Source organism: Macrobrachium nipponense, chromosome 24, assembly GCF_015104395.2.
Source record: "Macrobrachium nipponense isolate FS-2020 chromosome 24, ASM1510439v2, whole genome shotgun sequence".
NCBI classification, from domain to species: Eukaryota; Metazoa; Arthropoda; class Malacostraca; order Decapoda; family Palaemonidae; genus Macrobrachium; species Macrobrachium nipponense.
In genome coordinates, this window is record NC_061091.1 from 5,576,393 (window position 1) to 5,600,205 (window position 23,813).

The 23,813-nt window shown below is 38.3% G+C and overlaps 1 protein-coding gene across 26 annotated transcripts in view; it reads left to right on the plus strand.

Moving 5' to 3' along the window:
- The window catches only part of LOC135205294 (ryanodine receptor-like), a 339,398-nt gene that overhangs the window by 298,195 nt on the left and 17,390 nt on the right, over positions 1-23,813 (plus strand). For 20 of the 26 annotated variants that reach the window (XM_064235691.1, XM_064235765.1, XM_064235721.1 and 17 more), the window contains 7 exons: positions 806-871; positions 3,909-3,988; positions 5,109-5,289; positions 8,105-8,439; positions 9,458-9,713; positions 10,557-10,675; positions 22,587-22,709. In XM_064235691.1, coding sequence (XP_064091761.1) covers positions 806-871; positions 3,909-3,988; positions 5,109-5,289; positions 8,105-8,439; positions 9,458-9,713; positions 10,557-10,675; positions 22,587-22,709 — 1,160 coding nt within the window. The remainder of the gene's footprint in view (positions 1-805; positions 872-3,908; positions 3,989-5,108; positions 5,290-8,104; positions 8,440-9,457; positions 9,714-10,556; positions 10,676-22,586; positions 22,710-23,813) is intronic. The other 6 variants (XM_064235711.1, XM_064235852.1, XM_064235868.1 and 3 more) reach the window with 2 other exon arrangements.

Sequence of the window (23,813 nt, forward strand, 5' to 3'; positions counted from 1 at the left end):
GTACTGCAACTATTTAAAACCATATACCTCTCACGCAACCTTGGCCTAAAGAGAGCCCAGGCACTGCTTCTGTCCTAATCTTCGAGTGTCCCTCGCTCTGACCCAGGCCGGGTGTCTGTTCCACCACAGTCAGCTTAGACCCCCTTTGCGCTCTCCTGCTATATTCCTCCATGGTTTGACTTTGTCCCTGGCTTATGGTGTTTTTGAGACTTGCTTGTTTATGATCACATCTTTGTATCTTTTAGAATTTCATCCCCCTCGAGTAAGTTTTTTTTCCTCTTCATTTTTTCTTCATTTTTGTTAGTCTCTATTTTGCCCCTTCTTGCATCCTCCACCTAAATTTTCATTTTTACTATTCAAATTATTCAACATCTTCCATACCACACATGATCTTCAATTATCTACGAGCCCAAGAGACACATTATTACTTCGACTCTCCAGCAGACACTGTCTACTGTTATGGCTGGACGCAGCTACGGCCCAACTAGAAGCAGTAGAACCGGCACCCGGCGCACAGCAGTAATGCCATTGAATTCAGATGCTTTCAGTTTTAATACATTACTTAGTCAGAATGATCAGTTTCACTTGCATTAGATGTGTATAGAAAAGCAAGGATCAAATAATAGAAATTTTGAAAATTTAACTGTATGCCAAGAAATGATTAAGTTTTGTATTGTCACTAAAAGCAATTGACAATTCAGTGGCCACGCACAGTTTCATAATTTTCCATAATTAATATAGCTAACCAATTTTTAGGGAAAGACTATTCTTATGTGTTTGTTTTCCATTTTTTTCACATTTCTAGCTGATTCTGAGGTACTTCGATATGTTCCTCAAACTAAGGGACCTCACCAGTTCAACTACTTTCCAGGTTTGTAACCCCATCCCTCCCTTTCCTGGCTCCCCATCCTTTAATAAGGAAGTAGTAGGAGGTTTCTACCGCTGTTGACTGTCAGCATATTACTTAGGTGTTGATTACTGATGGTGACTTTGGCATCAGTATTGAAGCGATCCCAGTTTATCAAAACGTCTATCCTCATTAAAGCTTTCATCTTGTGTAATACATAGTTTAGTGTCCTGTAATTTCCGAGATGTTTTGCTTTAATATTGAGAAGTTAAGTTTTTGTTTGCTTGTAACTGATACCTTTCGCTTATAAAAGAAATGAAGACTGCTGTAAATGGAACTTTTGTTTGTATATGCAAAATACTGTACGGTAAAAATTACATGGTTTGTACATATTTGTAGTACTTGCCTCAGTATTCACAACATGCACCATCTGTAAAACTGCTGAAATTTGAATGTACAGTAGCAATGTCTTTCGCTATAGGGGTAAAGAGGTAAGATAAAAGTAAAAGCTCATTGACTGGAATGATGATATAATTGTTTTAAATTGAAAATGTCCACAAAACTATGTAAACAGTAGGTGGCTGGTGTTTTTCAAAGAATGAAAACACTACATTTTCATTTTATGCACCCTTGCTAATATACTGCCTTGTACTATGGACACTTTTTAGTAGTTTGGCAGACTTATTGTTTCATTTTCCTCCTCTGTTTGATAGAAGTATTATACTTGCTATTTTCGAAAAACTGCACTCCCATATCACCCCCATATTCTGGATTCTTCCAGAAAATGCAGTAGGTATTAAGGCATTTCAGTTAGTTCATTACCCGGCTATGTTCCAGCGACATCACAGCTTAAGTGTCATTGCTTTCCTCTTGAAGTGGAAATTGGTAGCTTGTATATTTTCTACCCATTTTCACCTTATAGTATGTTATGTAACTTTTTATTGACATTCAAAACACAATAATAGTCAAGAAAATGTGAAAATGTGTAGTTATATTCTGTAAATAAAATGTAAATTAAGTTTATTTGTTTATAATTGCTACTGATAAGCTGAAATTATCAGTAAAATAAAAGCTACTTCTGTAATGTAAATTCAAGAAGAGAAGTGTCAGGTACTGCTGTAACTTTGTGCTAATTTGTCATTCGTAGCTGAGGGTGAAGTTTTAAGTTCTATACTAATTGAAAATTCAAACTTCTTTCATAAGTTGAGGAAAGTCAGTTACAAGGAGCAGCCATTTGACAAGATAGAAGAAATTTGAGGAATTAAGACTTAAGTAGAGAAGGGAAAGATATTGAAATAGTGCGACAGTCTCACTTTATCTTCAACTATCATAGGGATCATTTGTGACACCCAATAGATCGATTCCAACAGGAAGAATATGAATAATATCCCATTCAGCCTCCCACCCACCCCTCCCCACTTGCATTCAAGTACCCAGGTATTTTAACTGGTGATTCTGCTATACATCACAACATGCCAGTTTCCCGAGAATATCTGTAACCATTTGATGTATCTTAATATATCCAATAAAATACCCATGGGATACAACCTTGCTTGTTCGCAGCAATTGGCATGTTTTAATGCTTCATAATTATTTTGTTTTTTATATTATTAAAGAATGCTTAAATGTTTGTGTACTTTTAGTAACTGTATACACGTATGTATTTATGTATCTGTGCACTGTACTTGCTTATGTACGTACTAGTCATACATGTACAGTATGTTAATTCGAAGAATCATGTAGGAAGCCCGGATATGATATAAATGTCGTATGTAACTTGTTTTGAAACGTAGGATTATTTTGCATGTTCAGTAGTTTTTCCTAGTGTATTCTCATCCATATTTTAGTTGGTTAATATGCGGGCCATTGTTATTGCTTAATAATGCTATCTGAGTGAATTTCGTAGCTTACTGTGCTTATCATCATCCAACAAAGATATTGCTGTTAGTATTGCCCCCTGAGTATTTCTCACAACAACAACAGTGGCTCTTACTGGGATTTTGAATACTATAAAGTATATGTTTGTTTGGCAATTGAAAGTATGGATTTGTAGGAGGTAGAATTCCTTAAACTTAGGGAATGTTTGTAAACTGAATGTAGGGTGGTGTCTGTAGTGTAATAACTTGTATAAATGTTGCGTTATAATATGTAGTGCGTAAAGATAGTGTGTGTAAAATAAAGTATGCATGCTTACTTTTGATATGTGTTTTAATGATAAAGGTAAAGAGCAAATGGTACTGCATTGTTTGTTCTATTAGATAGTCATATAAAATGTATACTGTTAATTATATATATATATATATATATATATATATTATATTATATATAATATTATAATATATTATATCTATATATATATAGATATATATATATATATATATTATATATATATAATACATATACATATATATGTGTGTATGTGTGTGTATGTATGTATACATATACAGCATAGTATATTTGTGTGTAATAGTACTTTCTTGTTTAAATGCAATTGTATATGTGCACAAAATGCTACACGAAATGATGGTATTTTTCACAGTGGCTTACTGATCTTAGTATTAGGCAGAGGAAACTGGGTTCAGTCGTACTCAGCAAACAAGTAGCTATAAATTATAAAAGTAAAGGTCTTAAAAAAAAGATTTTTGGAAACAATAGGGCCAGCAGCCTGTTTGGAAGTTGTCCCTGGAAGCCAACAAATGTAGTCAGTATATTTTTTCCTCCCTAGCTCTTGTTAAGTACCGAAATTTTAAGTTTATGTGTTTAATATCAGATACAAAAGATGTTTTTGAAATTAGAATTTACGTTAATTTTCAAATGCTTCACATTCTAATCATTTGCATTTTAATTACATAGCTTTGTATTTTTTATGATTTAAAGAATTTCTTATTAGGGATTATTTTCTTTTATTTATCATACAAAGTTAATTTTTTAAAACTTATAAATGTCACAATTTGTTGTTTTATAGATAGATGAACCCCCCAAAGTCAAGTGTGTTATGTTGCACAATAACTCCCAGCAATATTTTGTTTTAAACATTAGTATTTTTGGCTATTTAAAACAGGAATTAGACATGAACAAAGATGGAACTGTTACACCAAAGGAATTCAAAGAAAAAATGGAACAGCAAAAGAATTATACTACGTAAGTATTTTTAAATGTTGAATGTACTCTTTGGTTTTACAATTGATTTGCTATCTAACTTATATTCCAGGTTACAGAAAGCAATAGTATATAATTTTTGGAACAAAGTTTATTTTTTGTGTAGTACAAACCCATCACTTATGGCTGTCCTCAGGTAGTTCAGCCTCCTTTTGCCTCATGCTAAAAACATTGAAGAATCCGAGATCCCAAAGTCTCTTTGTTCGTACGCAGAACAAACCTTTGGTCTTAACAATAGGATAATCTTCTAGCGCTAGCTGGAAACTGATCAAAAACAATCAAATTGAGATAAAATGGTCATTTTAAGTTGTGTCTAACCACATTGCAAGCTCTGGGGACTTGTGAGGAAGCAAACTACTTCGTAAAGTGATGGTTTGTACCAAAGAAATTAATTTTTTTTAACAAAAAACCCATCACTTCATGACTACAGACTGAATTAACTGTGACCCCCAACCATACTCTACATCCGCAGTAAATAAATAAGTACCCAAGTTTATAACAATATGCTACAAGTGACCAAGATTAGGAAGAAAATGATTCATATTCAGGAGCATGTTCTACTTGTTGAGAATGATGAATAACCTGGCCTACAACAAGTTGGAGGAACAAAGAAGGCTTGTCTAAAACATTGATGTCCACGGAACTTCTAGGCTGAATAAAAAGAAATAAGGCATAGGCTACAATAAAAAAAACCGGCTTGGAAAAGTAGAATGAAGCGAAACTTTACTCCTGAAGGCGGTAAAAGAAAGACTGGCGTACCACGGGGTCCTAGCTTGGTCGAAGACCAAACATCCACCGCTTATATGCATGAGTTGCCAGATGCCACAGATTCTTCGTTTTTACAGTCTGATTGTTTTTACCGATTTCCAGCTAGCGCTGGAAGATTATCCTATTGTTAAGACCTCAGGTTTGTTAGCTGTGAAAAATACAAATTGATTAAAAAATTTGTCATGTTGACAAGATTTTAATTAGTAAATGAAAATGTTGAAAATGGACCCTCAGAAAATACTGAATTTAATCTAGTTTGTCAAGGGAATGTAAGATTTTATTGAACAAGAATAATAACTAGGAATATATCTCATTCCTTCTCATATTATTGCAGAGAGGAAATCAACTTCCTTCTGATGTGCTGTGATACTAACCACGATGGGAAAATTGACTATGTGGAGTTCACTGAACGCTTCCATAATCCTGCTAAAGATATCGGTTTCAACTTGGCTGTCCTGCTCACCAACCTTTCAGAACATATGCCAAATGACCCACGCCTTGCAAGATTCCTTGAGGTAAGAATTTCTTGTCTTTTTATATATACTATGTAGTTAGCCTTTGGTATACTCTGTCAGCTGCAGGAGAAGGATTTAGAAAGATAGATTTTGCTTAGTTCAGTTATTCCTAAGAATATTACCAAACCTAGTGGTTTACTATTAGTAGTTTTTCATTAAGTGCAGGTTATTAGTGTAGTATTTTGCATGAACATTGTTCAGTCATTCCACCTTTGTTTTTATGGGTACTCTTGTTAATAAGTTTTAAAAAATTAGCATTAAATTTAAATATAAATTACTAATGTAATTTCTTACAACTCTTGTAACCACATCCAGAGAAAATTGCATGCATCATTATTTTTATTAGAATAACACCCTTAAATACTGTATAAACAATTAATATTACAATATACATAGTAACATATTCGACATTGCTTTCATGGCTAAAATCATTACATACTACTTCATCCATGATATGGTTTCAGAAATCTAACAGAAAGTATCAGATATTACTGCTATTTTGAGAATAGTTAAATAGTATCTAAATATACAGTACATGGACTTCCCCCCGCGTCCCGTATTGGCGGGGGATGTGTACCAGATCCCCCCATGAATAGCTAGACTCTGCGAATACTAAGAACCCCTACAAAAACGCTTAAAACTGCCTAAGTATTTTGTTGGTTCAAATAAAAAAAAACACTAAAAATGCTTATACCTGGTTTTTAAAATAGTTTTATCACAAAAAGTGTATTTAATCATGAAATTGATACGAAAATACAGTAATTCGTGGATATTTCTCCTTGGAAAATACTGCAAATATGCAAATTTCCCCCGAATAATGGGGTAGATATGGTCCGTAGAGAAATCCGCAAATATGTGAGTCCTCGAATGTCGAGAACGCGAATACGTGGGTTCCACTGTACTCTACCTGCACAACAAAACCTACATATATGTACATTTGTAGCATATTTTGTACTGTACCGACAAAAAATAGAAATAAGGACGTTTTTAGTAGTGTTGCCAATGTAACTCTAAGGACTCACACCAGCTACCAAAAATAGGTTTCCTATAGCAAAACCTGTTTTTTATGCTAATTCTTGCCATATAACAAGATATATCATTTGAATTAGCCCTGAATCTAGTGCTAATATAAATGAGTTTAACCCAACCCCATCAGTTTACATATGCCTAATCTTGCAATCAGGAGCCATCCAGACACACACGCACACAAAAGGAAGAAGAACCTCACTTGGCCTGTTACTTAAGCCATTCCTTGTGTCTCTTTCAAGCAAGCAACAACTTCCTGCCCTTGTTCCTGATGATTCTTGATTTTGCTCTCATTTTTTCATGTTTACTGCTTCATCTGTATATCTATACATACTGAAGTCAGTATTCAGTGTTCATCCTTTGTTAATGATTTGTGCATAGTTCTTCCAAATTCTTGAAACATCTTGTACTACATATATTTTCCCTTCAGTGCTAGAAGACATTCTCATAATTTTAATTACGTGTTTTCTGGGTTTGACCTGTGTCTGCCAGTGAAAAGTACCTGTAGCTTGCGTTTCTAAGTATAAATAGATTCTAATTACAGGAATCACCGGGCGACACAGGTCTTCCCCCAGAAATAGATTTTTCCTTCGTCAAAATCCCTTAATTAAGAGCAGTGATTCTTGATTACCTGTGACTGAATTTTTGGAGGGATTCAGCTAGACATCAAATTTCTTCCACAAATAGGACCACAAAGAAGTAGGTTTTACTTGGATCAGTTTTCCTGTAAAAGGCCGGGTATTGCAGTGTTTTCCTTTACTACTGTTTTTTTTCACAGTCCATACAAGCTCTTAGTTCAGGCATCCTTGATGTTCTTGTTGGAGATGTTTTTTCTTCTACATTGTGTTTATTTCAAGATGAGTAATTTAATCACACACTCCCTGGAAAGGAGTAACATCAAGAATTGGGATAGATAAGTTTGGTTTTGCAACAAACCTTATTGCCAAAGAATACTAGGCAGCTATTACTACTAGGTCAATGCACAATTTGCCTTTTTGTCACTCATATACCATGCCCAAGTTGAAAAGGACCCCTTTCTTTGCCCTAAAAGAACATTATCTCTGTCTCTGGAGAACTGAGCATTTCAGGAGATGTGTACCTCCAGTTTTTCTTGCCCAGGAAGTAGGCAAGTAATTAGCCAGAAATTCCATTCATTGTAGCTTATACAAGTTATTTTATGGACATAAGCATTTTATGTATGCAACTTACCATGTAGTTTCATAGCAATAGTTTCTAAACCATAGCCATGTAACTACTTTTTCCAACTATTCTTATAATTTACATTTTAATGGTACACACACGAGAACATATTCATATAGTATAAGTTCCAAGTTCCCATTATGTTATACAGGCAGTCCCCTGGTTATGACGGGGGTTCCGTTCTTGAGATGCGTTGTAACCCGAAAATCATCGTAAGCCAGAACATTGTCAAAAATCCTAAGGAAACCTTACTTTTAATGCTTTGGGTGCATTAAAAACTATGTAAACTGCATTCTTATTGCATTTTTCATAAAAAAAACCTTGAAATATTGATTATTTTGCATTTTTGATGTCATATTTCTTCTGCCAGATCAGCATTGTAGGCTTCGTAACCCTGGAAATAATTTCTGATGAATATAATTGAGAAGCGCCTTAACCCCCGAACGTCGTAAGCCAAACTAGTTGTAACCCGTGGACTGCCTGTATAATTATTTTCCCAATGCTTTTTTGTGTTAATTTCCACTTATAATAATTTAATTTTTAATATGTGGTCTCTGTTGATCAGTTATTAATCCATCTAATCCTACAGACTGCTGGTTCTGTCCTAAACTACTTTGAGCCTTTCCTGGGTCGCATTGAAATCATGGGTAGTTCAAAGCGCATCGAACGTGTCTACTTTGAGATTAAGGAAGAGAACATTGATCAGTGGGAGAAGCCTCAGATCAAGGACTCCAAGAGGAACTTCTTCTTTGATGTGGTGACTGAGGGAGACAAAGAGAAACTTGAAGCATTTGTTAACTTCTGTGAGGATGCCATCTTTGAAATGCAGCATGCTGCAGCTCTGATGGAGGAGGAAGATGATGTCATGGCAAAGAAAGCATCAGCAGATGGTCTCAAATATCTGAGTGAAGAAGAGGAAGAAAAGTGAGTAGAGCTATTTATGTTTATCAGTTTTTTTCCCTCTCATTGTAATCATGGGTTACATTTTCCGTTTGAGTTTGTAGTAGAAATTTATGCGGTATTTAATCCTTCTTGTCCTGATATCTGATCATAGTTTTTTTAATGTGAAGGATCCATATCATCATAATAGTAAGAGTAAAGATAAATGAAAACACATTTTATTAGCTAATTTTGTACTTTGATGTAATCAAATGCATGTATATCATCATCAGGATTAGGAGAATTTGTTAGTAAACAAATTGCTTAGTACAGTATATATTGGGAATTTATTTACGTTAATTTTATAAAATCAGTATTAAGAATAAAATTTTACTGACAGTAGTATATTAATAGAAAGGAAATGAACAAAGAACAGTAATAATAGATTAAAACTAAAGAAAAGACATTACGTATATACAGCAGTCAGCAAGCTATCAACAAAGTTCACAACCAAGCAACATTACGCAATTGGAAGTTTGTGTAACCTGAATTTTGGTGGTAAGGAGAATGTAAAGAAACACTTATGAAGATTAATGTTTGTCTAAGACTGCGAAGAACTGAAAAGAAAATTAGATTTCAATACTGGGTGCTCTGTCTTTTTTAATGTTTGTCTCGTAGTTGTAAAGAACTGATTACTCCCAACCATCACTTTATACACATTTAGGGAACACTCATAAGAAGACTATCCAGTACTAAAGAGTGACCTCTCTTTGCCCGAGTAATTTTTACATAAAATATCAAACTGAGGTTTTTCGTTGAAATTGACCTTTGTTCTGCGTGTAATGTGACCTATTACAGTATTTAATTTTATTGAAAATGAAGAAAATCATTCTTTAATCTAATCTCCTAGTTTTCTATTTCTCGACCAAATATGGTTTTCTTGAATTATTTTATTTTATCATGATTTGAACTAAAGAATAAGTGCCATTTTATAAAGCTTGCCAGTACTACCTCTCCATATCTTGTCTTGAAATGTAATTTCCTTTCTTCCCTGTTTGCCAAGGACTGGCATGGATCTGATCAAGTCAAAGATTGGTGGTGTCAAGGATCACATTCTGGAAGGACTGTCAGTTTTCGCTCCCTCTAACGTCAAGAAAAAGATTAAGGAAATGAAACAAATGTCAGCAAGTGAATTGGCTGTTGGGTTCTGCAAGTTGCTTTTCCTGTTGATGTACCACAGTGCTTTCGGAGTTTGTTACGTACTTCACAAAGTTTGGATTGCTATCATGGGACTGATGCAAGGACCTCCTACTGAGAAGGTAATATACAGTGGCATATTGTTTTGATTTCTTCAGCTTTTATATATCATTGTTGATGATTGCTCAAGTTTGCAGTAAAATCAGACTCACAATTACATCTAATCCATAAATATTTTGGCAAACTTGGCCTCAATAAACATTTGTTTTAATTTTTGAGTAATGATTTTCTTCTCTGTTGGAGTTAAGGACAGATCATATTTTATCAGCTGGAAACTTTTCTCCCCTATAGAGAGATATTTAACCATTCAAAATGGAATATTTTTTAAGACTTATGATAAACGCTTTGAACATTTATCCTTTCCTGTCGTAAACTTTATCGTTGAAAGATCATTTGAAAAATTTATTTTGTATTCTCATTATTTACCAGCATATCAGATGCTTAGACTCATTAATGCATATCTTCAGGCGTAAAGATGAGAATGAACCTTACTAGAAGACATTTATTCCAAGCTTTTGGTGCCTTATTTATTATGAATTTGAGGATTGAAATACCTGGGATCTTAAGTTTTTCATTTTATAACCTGTTTTGAATTTTGAAGTTGTTGGAACTTTGAAGGATTTTACAGTGTTTTAATTTTATTTTAACTTTAATCATTCTCCGTAATTGCATTCATAGTATGTAAAATAAATGCTCACAAAATTTGGCAGTATAAATTATAAAATTTTGTAAACGGCTTGAATAAAATACTCGTTATGTTTGATTTAATATTTGACACACTTTTTGTAGTGAAAGGCTTAGGAGTTATTCTTTGGTGGTCAAAGGGGTTTATTTTTTTACTAGAAATAGCTTAGTAGACTCAGAGTCATGGAAATACAAAGGTGAGTAAGTAATTATGTCTACAGGGTGCAGAAAAGGAAGAAGAGAAATCAGGACCTTTAGTTCCGTTAGCCATACCGGCATTACCAGAGCCGGAGGGTGAAGCACCGCCTCCTGAAGACGAAGAACCGAAGGCTGAAGAAGAGTAAGTAATGTTTTTGACATTTTATTGGTAAATGGTTTTGAAAGGGCTTTGAATGGTAAAGTGCTAGCAATGTCTCTTGATATGAGATGAAAAAGTCATAGAGAGAGAGAGAGAGAGAGAGAGAATACAAATGGTTGCGAGGTTTCCATTTTTTTCTTTAACTTTGTTAATACCATTATGATTGGTAAATCTTAAAAAATGCACAATATGTTTCCAGTTCAGTTTAAATGACCCCATAAATGTGTAATAATATTTGAATGGAGATGAAAATGTTGATTGTTTTTTAATAGAATCAGTGAATATATGATCAACTGAACTAATAGTTAAATGAATGGCAGAACCAATGAATAGAATAGTAATTCAAAGTTAAACTAGAAATTTTTGTTCAGTGATGGGTAAAACGAAGTAAATGAGAACATTTTTAAAACTTTATATAAGTTAAGAATTGTTATTTGTCTATAGTGATAATGTGTGTATTTTTATGAATATAGTGCTGTTGATATGTGTTATATGTTAACGTGATATGTTTAAAGCAGTAGCATGAAAACAGTAAATATGTATTCCGTCTTTAAATCTTAGAGCCTAATTAAACTAACGCTTGGTAATCTGAACTATATATTTCACTATGTTCGCATTCATCAGTAGTTGTGGAAGTAACAGTGATGTGGTGAAACTTGTTGACTTTCAAAATTCGCATAATTACGTGGATGAAGATTCTCCTGTTAGGACACAAGTTTTAGTAGACCAATTATCAAGTCCACACACAATAAATATTCACAATACTATTCTGTATATCAATGAGTATTGGCCAGCGGGAAAATAAAGAATGGTGTGGCTTCATTCAGAAATTGTTCTTTTGGCAATTTGAATGGCACAGTGTTTGTCAAGCCTGTCAATGGAAGACAGAAGTGGCATTGGTTTTACTATTCAGTGGAGTGGGTGTGTGGTATCCCAAGCCCATGTTTACTTTTTAACTTTGCTTTTGTTGTTTGTTTATCTTTTTCTTGCATTTTGGTTTATTGCCTATTTTTTTCTCCTCAGTCCTTGCTTATAATTTTTGGTCTTGCTTTTGGCCTATTTTTTAAGTTTTTATTTTTGTTTGTTTTTACCTGGTGATGAATTTTCCTTCATGTTTTTGTATTTTCACTCTTCATGTGATTGGTCTATGAATTTTTCTTGACGTTTGTGTGACATACTCTTACACACCCATTTACATAAGGAGCCATGATGATCTAAACTGACTTTTTGTAAGTCAAGGAACATGTAGTAAAATATTGTATTTTATACTCAGACGATATATCTCAGACAGCACAGATCTCTGTTGAGTAGCAGAGCACAGAAGATAAAGCATTTTGCTGCAACTAATTTTTTAAGCACTGATAAAATTTATATCAATGTAGAATGAGGATGATGGTCATCCAGACTTTGTCAGTTCTGAAAGTGTTAAGTAGAGCATATCTGGCATTATTATTTGTTAGTCAGTTGAAAGGTTAATTTTTTGCGCATAATTAGTATCATTACATGCGATTCAGCATTTTCTTATGACTTAAATAAAGGAACATATTTATTTGACAAGCATGGCATGTGCTGCAAAAAGGGATTTTGACGAAGGAAAAATCTATTTCTGGGGGAAGACCTGTGTCGCCCAGTGAAAAATCCCTGTAGCTCATTTTTCAAGTATAAATATATCCTAAATATACCAGAGAAAAAGCTTACATGGTATGCTGAAGTTACTACCCTCAGCGCGAGCACCCCGAAGGGTGTCGGTATAAGTAAAGGGGCGAAGTGGTTACTTTTCACAGATCCTCTGCCATTTAGAAGATTCCTTCTTCAAAATCCCTCTGCGGTGGGAGCCGTTCCAAGCATCCCCCGCCTCACCCTCCACTCGCTACTACTACTAATACCCACACGCATCCTCATTCCTGGAATATACCTCCAGGCTTGGATTGGCCAAGGGTGGGGAAGAGTAAGGCGAAAGAGAAAAAGGGCTGGGTTCACCGGGCGACACAGGTCTTCCCCCAGAAATAGATTTTTCTTTCGTCAAAATCCCTTTTCTGGGTTCGACCTGTGTCTGCCGGTGAAAACATATAAGAGAATTCCATCCAAGCCAATAGAAAACAAACCAATATAATAATGGAGGTTAATAAAAACCTTAGGTTTCATTGAAATGGAATTTAATGACTAAACTTAATGTAGAAAATAACTTATATACTACTTAAACTATGGCTTAAACTATAACTTAAGAGTAATATTTACAAGAACTGGTAATACTAAAGTACCACATGGTACCCAAAGTGACTGGACGAATATGTACAGATTGGACGTAAAACAATCATGGCTTTACGACCAATATCACAGTAATATATACATAAGTTCCGAGGACGGGATAGCCAAGGATCAGCCCGGCCCGGAAGAGATAGGTTGGTGGGGAATATGAGAGAGTCAGGCAGGAAGGAGAGTATTAGGGAAAGGGAGATAGAAGGGTTAGAAGGAAGTTTATAAGGCACAATTATTCTGGGGAAACTATGCCTCCTGCTGCCACTGTTGGGAATTTAAGGGCCTCTATATTTTTGAGATAGTGGCGTTTAAATACTGCTGGAGATTTCCAACCCGTATACTTCTTCAGGTCCTCAAAGTTCATATTTTGAAAATAGTTAATAGAGGTGGCTAATGCCCGGATGTCATGGACATGAGGGACTGAATCCAGGTTAGCTTGTTTAATAAAGTATAGTATTTGTTGCCTAATACCTTTCAGAAAAATTGTCCCACCTTTCTCCCTAATAAACAGAGGGCCTGAAGTCTTTTGAGAAGTCCTGGCTAGGAAGTATTTTAGTGTATTAACTGGACACAATGATGTGTCCTGCATAAGGGGGAGAATTTTCCAAGGAGTCCACCTGTTCTGTGGGTCCTCGTTTTTAGCAAGAAATTGTCGATCGGGTGGTAGCAAGACTTCACCTGATGGGAGGAATTCAATAAGGCCTGGATTCCTGGAGAGAGCCGAGAGTTCAGATATTCTGGCTCCTGAGGCTAAAGCCATCAAAAATAATGTCTTCCTAAGAAGGGTTAGATATGGGCATGCCTCATTGTTAGAGTCCGAGGCAAGTCTAAGGACATCATTCAGGAACCAGGAGACCGACTGGGGGCGATCTGCTGGTCTCAAGCGAGCGCATGCTCTAGGAATCGAGGAGAAGTATGCGTCTGATAGGTTAATATTAAAACCTACCTGGAAAATCTTCCGTAATGCTGATTTTACTGTAGTAATGGTACTGGCGGCTAGACCCTTGTTGAAGAGAGATCTAAAAAATGAGGTGGCCAAATTTGTGGTCATCTCGTGAGCATCTGAGTCCTTCAGAAAATTAGCTAATTTCTTAACTGCTGAATCGTATTGTCTGACCGTTGAATCCCTCTTGTCTGATTCAATAAATAGGATATTTAAAGGGTCAATGCTTGCATCCTTCTGAGCTGCAAACTTCATGAAGTCCATAAAGTTACGGCACTAAGAATTCTTGAGGAAGCTGACGCAGTCTGAGTTTGTACTACCTGTGTCAATTCTGGATGGGGGATTCGTTTGGGCCTGAGATTCAGTTCTAGAAGAAGTGGATACCAGTTGCTCTTTGGCCATTTGGGTGCTACTAGGGCTACCTGGCCTGTGAAGGATCTTAGTTTGTGTAAGACCTTCATCAGAAGATTCACTGGTGGAAAAAGGTAGATTTTCTGCCAGTTGTTCCATTCTACGGACATTGCGTCTGTGGCGAATGCTAGTGAGTGTAGGTTGGGAGCCACGTAGCAGGGTAGTTTGTGGTTGGCTTCCGTGGCAAAAAGGTCTATTTGAAGGCCCTGGATTTGATTGCCAATCCACCGGAAGGACTCTGCGTCCAGTGACCACTCCGACTCCACCGGAGTTGTCCTGGACAGGGAATCCGCAACGACATTCCTCACTCCTGCTAGGTGAACTGCTGATAGGTGCCATTGGTTCTTTTCTGCCAGCAAGAAAATCGCCAGAAGAAAGTGATTCAACTTGCTTGACCTGGAGCCTCCTCTGTTTATGCAGTGGACTACTACTAGACTGTCCGAGACCAGTCTTATATGTTTCTTCTTGGCCGTAGACAGACGTTTCAGGGTCAAGAACACTGCCGTTGCCTCCAGGATATTGATATGAAACTGGCGGAATGTGGAATGTCTTCGACCATGTTTCTTGTACCTTTCTGTGCTGAGAATACCCTCCCCACCTACTTAGGGAGGCATCCGTGTGGATAGTTAAAGACGGGTGAGGGAACTGAAGCGGTACTGACTTTGACAGGTTCCGGTGATCCGTCCAAGGACGGAGCCTCTTCGTCAGAATAGGTGGAATCACTGAAGACCTGTCTCTGAGTCTGATATTGGCTCTTGATCTCCAGACCCGATTGATATCTTTCAATCTGGCCTTTAACAGGACGTCCGTCACGGACGCGAACTGTAGCGAACCTAGAATCCTTTCTTGGGCCCGGCGAGAAGCTTTTTTGCTCTTTAGAAAACGCTTCTTGGCTTTTGCTATCTCTTTTGCCTTCTTGATTGGGAGAGATAGCTCGTGTCTGTTCAGGTCCCATTGGATTCCCAGCCACTGGAAACGAGAAGCTGGGGTGAGCCTGGATTTCTCCCTGTTTATCTGGAATCCTAGTGATTCAAGAAACTGCATCACCTTGTATGTTGATCTGCGGCATTCCTCGATGCTGGTTGCCCAAATGAGCCAGTCGTCTAGGTAAGCTACCAACAGAATGCCCCTCGTCCAGAGAACTTGTACTACCGTCTCTCCAAATTAGGTAAATATTCTGGGCGCAATGTTGAGCCCAAACGGCATGACTCTGAATGAGTAAGCCTGTTTCCCTAGTTTGAACCCTAGGTACGGAGAGAAGTTCCTTGCTACCGCAACGTGATAGTAGGCATCTGTAAGATCGATAGAGGTGGTGACGGCCCCTCAATACCGGAAGCGGCTTGTCCACTGCCGCAGCTTGTAGTGTTAAATCCACCACCTTAGATGTGCATGGTGACGGAACGCGTCCGTGGTCACAAACATCGTGAAGGAACCTTTATGTGGCGTTAACTTCGTGTTAAGGTAACCCCATTCGGACAAGGTGCGGACCCAGGTGTTTTGAGCCTGCTCTCTCGGGAAGATAACCGTCTCCTTGGGGACTTTATCTACCCGGACCAGTGCATGTTGGGCCAGTCTCACAAACCCAGGGAATAGGAATTAGAGACCTGGAGGAAACAACTCGAAGTCCTCAATCGGCCGGGTTCCACATCCTTCAATAGTAAGTTTCCTGTCCAAGGACGGGGCATGAAGTGCTAGCCTCCAAGGATTCTCCTTATCAAAAGGAGGAAGCTTGGAAGCGTCCAGTAGCATCATAGACAGCGCCGGAGTATCGGAGTGAAGGAGGCCGGAGAGCATATCCTCCAAAGGCTTTATCCTCTCGGTCAGAGACGTAAACGCCTGACCGGAGGCATCCGGGACTGAGGCAAGACGCATTGCCTCAAGCCTTTGATCTATGACCCCACTAACCTTCGACAACAGAAGGCTAGTGAAGGCTTCTAGATCAACACCAGACTCCACCGCCCTAGGGACAGTGGACTGTAAACCTATTCCCGCAGTAGGGGAAGGGTTTAGGGCAGCAGGCGATTGAGTAGAGGTCGACGGCTGTGGGGCCGAAGACAACTCTGTTGCCGCTGGCGGAGCTGGCTTTGTGCCTTTCTTCAAGGTTTTTGTTTTAAAAGTTTTTACTTTGGGAGCGACAGAAAGTGCTCCCACAGCAGGAGGGGTGGGGTTAGAGAAGCCCAGGAAGGAAGAGGAAGAAGAAGGAGTAGGACTAAGTAAAAGACTCGCCTCGCTTACCTCCCCACCTACCTGCTCCTCTGTGACCATAGGCTCTAGGTTTATATTGATGGCCGCCACGTCGTCCATCAGGTCCTGGTCGTCAGTGGCCGGCATGGTTGCTAATTGGATGGCTTCAATCAGTGGTTCAGCTACCTCCGCTGGCACCGCTGTGGTGGCTGTGGCCCCCTGGAAAAGGAGAGCACAAAGTCCTGCATCCAGCACGTATGGCTGTCCTTTTGGGGCGTTCTTGCCAAAGCTGGCCACCCACTTCCTCAGGTTGGTCCTCGCTTCGTGGCGGATTGCTGGATCGGCCTGTCAGGGAGGAACCGTATAAGTAAAATGCCTGGAACAAAATCCAATATAACATCTTATCAAGTTATTATGACATGACTTAAACACAAATGGTGTAGCGAAGAAACTTACATGCTCATCAACTAGAGAGGACACCATCTCATAGCACACTGTACACGCGTCGGGGTGCCAGACCATGTAGCTCTCCAGCTGTACAGCACAGTTAGCATGAGAGCGGCACACTACATGGCCATACGGCTTGCCTAGGGAGGCGGGGCACCCCTCTGCCTGGCAGCGGACCATCTGTAAAGGAAACTGATTATGAGTACCGAACATTGGTAAGCAATGGAGAGAGCATGCACCTTAATCTAGATAGGTCAAGATCTATATGCTACACAGGATCAAAATAAGTACTATGAATAAAGTAATTACTTTGGGTGAGATTGCCTGGGCTCGCTTCCGTCCCTATAATAGGTATCGGTTTGTTAAGCAGGATCTGAGGTCCGCCGATGCTGGAGAGGGGCGGAGGGGATGGAGGGGATCTCCGCCACCTCCCCAGGCACCTGGCTGGTTGGAAGGCTACGTTGTGTAGCCGGACCTAGTTGATGAATTTCTTAATGCTCCGTTGCCGAGTGTGGGGTGAGTCACACCGGCCTGGTCATTATAGGACCGGAGCTATGGAGGGGGGGGGCCCGAAGCTCCGTCCGCTAGCTGAATCGTTCTTATAAACTCTCTTGTAATGTAAGAGGAAAGGGGCTGGTGCGGGGGCAGTCAGTAGGGTATACCTCTGAACCTGCACGCATTAATCTAAAGGGAGCGAAGCTCCCGCCCGAAACCTCCCGAGTGAAAAGGGTTGGAGAGCAAAGCAACGAGCGACGGAGCTGCTATAATGAATGCTCTGGAGCTACGTCTGCTGACTGGTGCGGTACCGCTTGTGAGTCGGCGGCATCTACTCTGAGACACACGGGGTGGTACGTATATAATAATAACACTACACCACTCTCTCTCCCCCCTTATTTTACAGTCCTCCCCTCCCCCTCTAGTAAGGGGGGGTGGGGGGGGGGGAGAACGTGGCGCATGTGGTTGGTCACAAACGCCTGGCCATCCACCCGATCAGAGATGGACCTCCACTAGGTAACTTGGCCTACCCTTTGTGGGGAGAAGGCCGACTGGCACATGGCCGGTCGCGGTTAGGTGGTGGTTGCTCACGATCAGGAGGCTATGCCAGGTAGTCAGACGTACCAGACCAGCATTTCATAACATATCACAATATAAATGTTACAATATACTATATTCATAGCGAGGTCTAATGGAGGGATTCCAAGGATATTAGGCTAAGAAAGGAGGGAAGGAAGCACCCGTATGGATTTGTTCGATTTAGGCAGCAGTGAGGTAGATCCAAGAACACACCGGTTGAGAACTATTATCTTATAACGTTCTCCCTGCTAGGCTAATAGCACCACAGGGGAAGTTAGGTGTGTTAAGGGTACTAGGTAAGGGACCCCTAGCCTACCTTCCTAGGCTAGCCTAGGCTAGGTTTAAATAGGTGAGGAGATGATGCAACCCCTCCAACCTCATTAAATCAATCATGTACAAAATCTAGACATATCGAAATCATACTACTCAAACATATCCTCCTAATTCAGGAGGGAGGGATAACGAGAGAAAAAGGGGGAATGGCCCTGTCGTGAATTTTGAACTGATCATTCGAAATCCCTGCCATTTAACTTCACAAGTGTTGCGTTAAATTGGGGTAAGACTGAGGGATCTCGCGGGCGATTCATTGAACAGAAAGCTGTCCAATACACGACAGTTAAGACGCAATTCCTAAATGCATGGCGGGGAAGGAGCGCTTCTTTATGAATTTTCATTAATAAATATAATTTGCTAATCACTAGTACGAGATAAATTATCTATGTAGAGATTTGGAGCCAAGGACTCCGTAGCCATTCAAGAATTTGCAGATTACGGCCTTCAGCCAGAACTTTGAGTCAATTCCTTGATCTTGAATGATAACGTAACTGTCATATTTCACATTCAGGAGTAAAATAGATTAAGTGATTTCCGTAATGTCTAAATAAACGATGATTCCCGCCTGAATTACAAGGATTCTGTAGTTCACGCAGGAAAGCGTAAGTTTCTTTTGAAGAAGGGCGAAGCGACGCTTCATTCCTGCCCAGACCCTGAACCGTGTATGTACCTTGAAATTTGTGTGTCTCTCAATTCTCCGACTCCCAGCTATCGCCATGCTAGGTCGAATTCCATCGTAACTGTAAGTTAACTTTATCCACGTATAGATGTGTCATCCCTGCGATGAGGGACTCGATTTATGCAGCAAGCAAAAGCTGCCAGTGTAAGAATGTTATTTGTTTGTGATATTGAGTAAATGGGTCTCGTATTGTGCAGAATTTTCGTCCAGTCGTGGACTTAGTGCTTTACAAGCACTTGATGTCAAAGACCCTATGGGCTACCACATAAAAAAGCCATGAGAGTTTTCAGGTTCCTTGAATTAAATTAGTGAGAGTAGTAAGAAACTGCGTGTACTGTGGAATTCTGCTAGGAACTTTAGTTTCAGTGTATTGTTAATGTATTTAAATGTTTATTTTTCGTAATAAAACTGTTTTGTTGACCAAATTTTATTGAATCTTACCCTGATAGTTTTAGAGTGCGCGCCTCCTCGAGGCCTTGTCATCGGCCCAGAACATCCGGGTACGAATCATAAAAAAAAAAATAATAAAAGTCGAAGAAATTCCCGACAGGCCCCTCCCTCTCTCTTCCCGAATATGATAAATACGACAAAAATTATATTATGCACCCTTATAATTCATGCAGAGATAGGCGCTAACCCGCCCCTGAACCGCTGGGGGGCCTATTATTTACGACGTAAACTAACGCACTGCTCTGTACCCCCAACGAAAGCCAAGGGCGGGTTAGGCCCATGCTAAAACCAGTACGGATTGTAAAACATATATGGTACTGACGTAATGCATCAATTTAGAAAAAGGTACATACGCTAACAAACATATAATTGTAAAATTTCGTAGGTCTCGTGTGCTGAAAATTTGCACGCGTTCCGATGACGCTCCCAAAATGGTGGCTCAGCCGACGGCGCCTCCAATATTATTCTGAAGGGCCGAAGGCGACTTATGGGGAAAATTCCATCATAAAATGAAAAACACGTAAATTGGGGTACTCAACTTAGGTGTAGAAGCAACATCTGACGAAACCATGATGAATAAATGGAAAGAACTGGGCAAAACTCCTGGAGCGAAAAGACGTGCAGCACACACAAAGACTGCTAATTACCGGAATAAGGATACGCGTGGGTATTAGTAGTAGTAGCGAGTGGAGGGTGAGGCAGGGGATGCTTGGAACGGCTCCCACCGCAGAGGGATTTTGAAGAGGGAATCTTCTAAGTGGCAGAGGATCTGTGAATAGTAACCACTTCGCCCCTTTACTTATACCGACACCCTTCGGGATGCTCGCACTGAGGGTAGTAACTTCAGCATACCATGTAAGCTTTTTCTCTGGTATATTTAGGATACTTTTGTACTTGAAAAATGAGCCACAGGGATTTTTCACTGGCAGACACAGGTCGAACCCAGAAATTTCTATATTTTTCTCAGCACATCAATCTTTATTTAATTTATTTTTTTTGTAGAATCTGCCCATCAATGTTAATTTGTCAATCTTGTAATTGTTCATTTGGCTTACGTATTTTCTTTTTCATGATAATTTAACGTTAACTGGGGACTTAAGCATGAGAAAATGCTTAACAAGAAATATATGTATCTTAATGCTAAGCCATTCTATCTATGTTCTCTGATAAAATCTCACTACACTATTACCACCATGGGGTGTGATACTAAGCAGAAGAAGCCAAGTCTGCAAAGCAGCCCACATCAGCTTTAATTTTGTAGAGAAAATAAGATAAAAAATTTGGAGTTGTAATTTCTCTTTCTTAAACTGAAGATAACAGAAAGCCTTATGAGCGAGCGTGGTTGGGGGTTATGAACTCTTAATTTGAATGAAGAACTTATTAAAATGATTGACAATTATTTTTTGACAGTATCTTTTGAAAGTCAAGCTTAGCAAGCTTATGAATATAGTTGAGAAAGTAAAGTTTAGAGATGTCTTGCAATCAGAAATAAAGCATAAAATCAAATAGCTCTTGTGACCATCATTTAAAATACTATCTACAAAAATGAAAAAGGGTAGTTCTTGACAATATTTTGATAGTTAAAGACTTAGGTTCACTACCAAAGTAGGTATGAAATTTAAGGTGAAACTTGAATTGCACATTTTTCCTGCTAGTATTTTTCTATGGTATAGGTAGATATTTTCATGCCAGATTGAGTGAGCTTGCAAATAAGCTTTACAAGAAGATAAAGAAATTCTTTTCCAGTACAGAATTGAATACAACTGATTACTCCAACAGTTGGTATTAGGGGTTTCAGTATGGTCAAGGATGAAAAGGAGGAAAAGGGTAGTCAAGAAAAGACCCATGTGCAGCATAACAAGAAGTTTTAAAATTATGTTTACGTAATGCAATATGATTTGATGAACAGGGCTGACAGAGACTGTGAAAACCATCTTACAGAGAGGACTATGGTCACATGGGTAAAAGACATGTTTTTTCCTATACCTTTTAGTTTTTCTTCATTCACAATATGCACATTTTTAGAATGCAAACTGTATTTGTACTATTGTATGTCCAACTGACTAACAACGTTCCCGTGTTTCCTTCACTTTCTGTCTTTCAGTCCTTAATCTAATGAGACTGGTAGAATTTCTTGAGTTCTTACCCTACATAAAAATCATGAATGATTTAGAGCTCTTTCTGCTGTAGGTACAAGGAAAAGGTGAAATACAAAAGCTGGGTAATTTTACGAAATGGACTCCCTCTGAAAGCTTTTATTCTCTTGTAAGCCTATGCAATCCAAGCTTCATAAGGAATCAGTACAGTGAAGGTCGTTGAGATTACATAACCCTCAGCCTTTTCTTTGTCCGTTCCTCTTACGTACTGCCTTTATGCTTTTGAACGATCCGTTAAATGCAATATTATTATGTACTTCGGTTGGCTATTCTTGATTTAGCTGAAGATCAAAAGTAGTTTCATTTGTTTTAAAGAACAACTGTCAAGGCAGTACATACTACTTGTAATATTGAAGATGCACCATAAGTGAAAAACATCTTTCTTGCTTTTTGTTGAATATTGCATCTCTTGGAACACTTAGCAATGTGCTGAAGGTTCTAAAGTAAATGATACGCTGAAAGCTCAGCCTATAATGAAATGCATATGACATCATTGCATTGTGTTTCTTCCCACAAAGTGAATAGGTGGATAAAAAAAAATCCAGCACTGTATTCACATGCCTGAGATCACATTTAACTAATTTTTTAATATTAAAATATATTTATATAACCAAGTTTCCTTATAATGCACTTTACCAACCTGTATTTCATCCAGTTATAGTTATAACCCCACCCTTCCACTACTCATGAATTTGGTCAAGCTATAATCTGACCTGTATAATGCCCTAAATCTCAGCAGGCTATAAGGAAATATAACTTTATTATACACTGATAGCCAGCATATGATTACACCCTTGTATTAACTATGAATAGGGCTGGTGGTTATATTGTACTAAATTGTGTCCACCATACATGATTACATAATGGGCTTAATTTAAAGTAAATGCTGCCAGATCCTATCTCAGTAACCAGCTCTTATCAGTCTAATATGAGTACGTACTGTATGTTCCACCTCAGAGCTGGAACTGGTGCCATTCCTTTGGATATGCTGGGTGATGAGAAGGTGAAGCCAATCCTCGATGCTGTAATTGATCTGAAGAAGGAAGAAGTCACCATTGAGGAAGCCTTTGCTGCTACCAAGTTAGTCTTGTCTTTCCCCTTTGCGGATCCATAGTTCTCAGTTCTGGGCACCGCCGCTTTTTTGTGGTCTTTATTTTTATTTTGGCTCCAAATTGAGTTGGCATGTTAAGTTCTCCTTCTTTAGGGTTTTCCCTCTATTCGTTGATGTTGAGATGTGAGGCCTTCCAACTAATTCTCTAACTAAGATGTCTTTAGAAGTAATTCAAGCAGAAAGGATCATTTCAGGAAAATAATTAGTCAGGTCTGCTCAACCTTCATTATGTCACTTCAAGATAACAGAAATCATTGTCCCAATGATTCGGATCAGTGATATGTCATGAAGGGGAAATGTAAACCCCTAGGCTGACTCCACACTGTTTACTGACTGCAACTGCTTCTTTTATTTTTATTTTTTATTATTTTTTTGTCGTTCATGACATCCTACTGCTTGTTGTTATTTTCTTTTTAAATCATTGTACATATATCTTAACTACGAAAGCTTAAGTGCTTATGATACACTGGGCACTAATGAATCAGATTTAAAATGTGAACTTTATTGATAGTTTGAAATGTCACTGTAATGCTGAAACTTTGTGTGGTACAGTACAGCTTATTCATGTAGGTCTCATGTTTTGTTTTCAGGTTACTGATTCAGTTCCTCTTAAAAAAATATAATATAAATATTGTATGGTAGTTATATTTATTACACTTAAATTACCAAAATTTAATGTATTTTCCACTGTAATGAGTTGATGGACAAATAGAAAGGACCAGGTTCTCTAGATTATTATTAAAAAGTTTTTATGTACCCCAAATTTTAAAATCAATTACTGTTTATCCTTTAAAAGGCTGATAGATGGATGTGACATTTTTAAGCTTTTTTTCATTTTACATACTTTAACTGAATCAATTAAGAATTACATTGAAAAAAAATAGCCCTTGGAGCTTTAAGGTAATCCGATTGTTCACATGAAAATAATTACTGTTACTATATAAATAGAGGTAAATTTCTTCTTACTTAACTTAGAGGACTGTTTGAATCTTAATGAAAGAGAGGGACTTTATAGAAAACCTGTTCATTCCTCAGCATACAGTGATATATTCAACTGTGCATAAGAACACTTC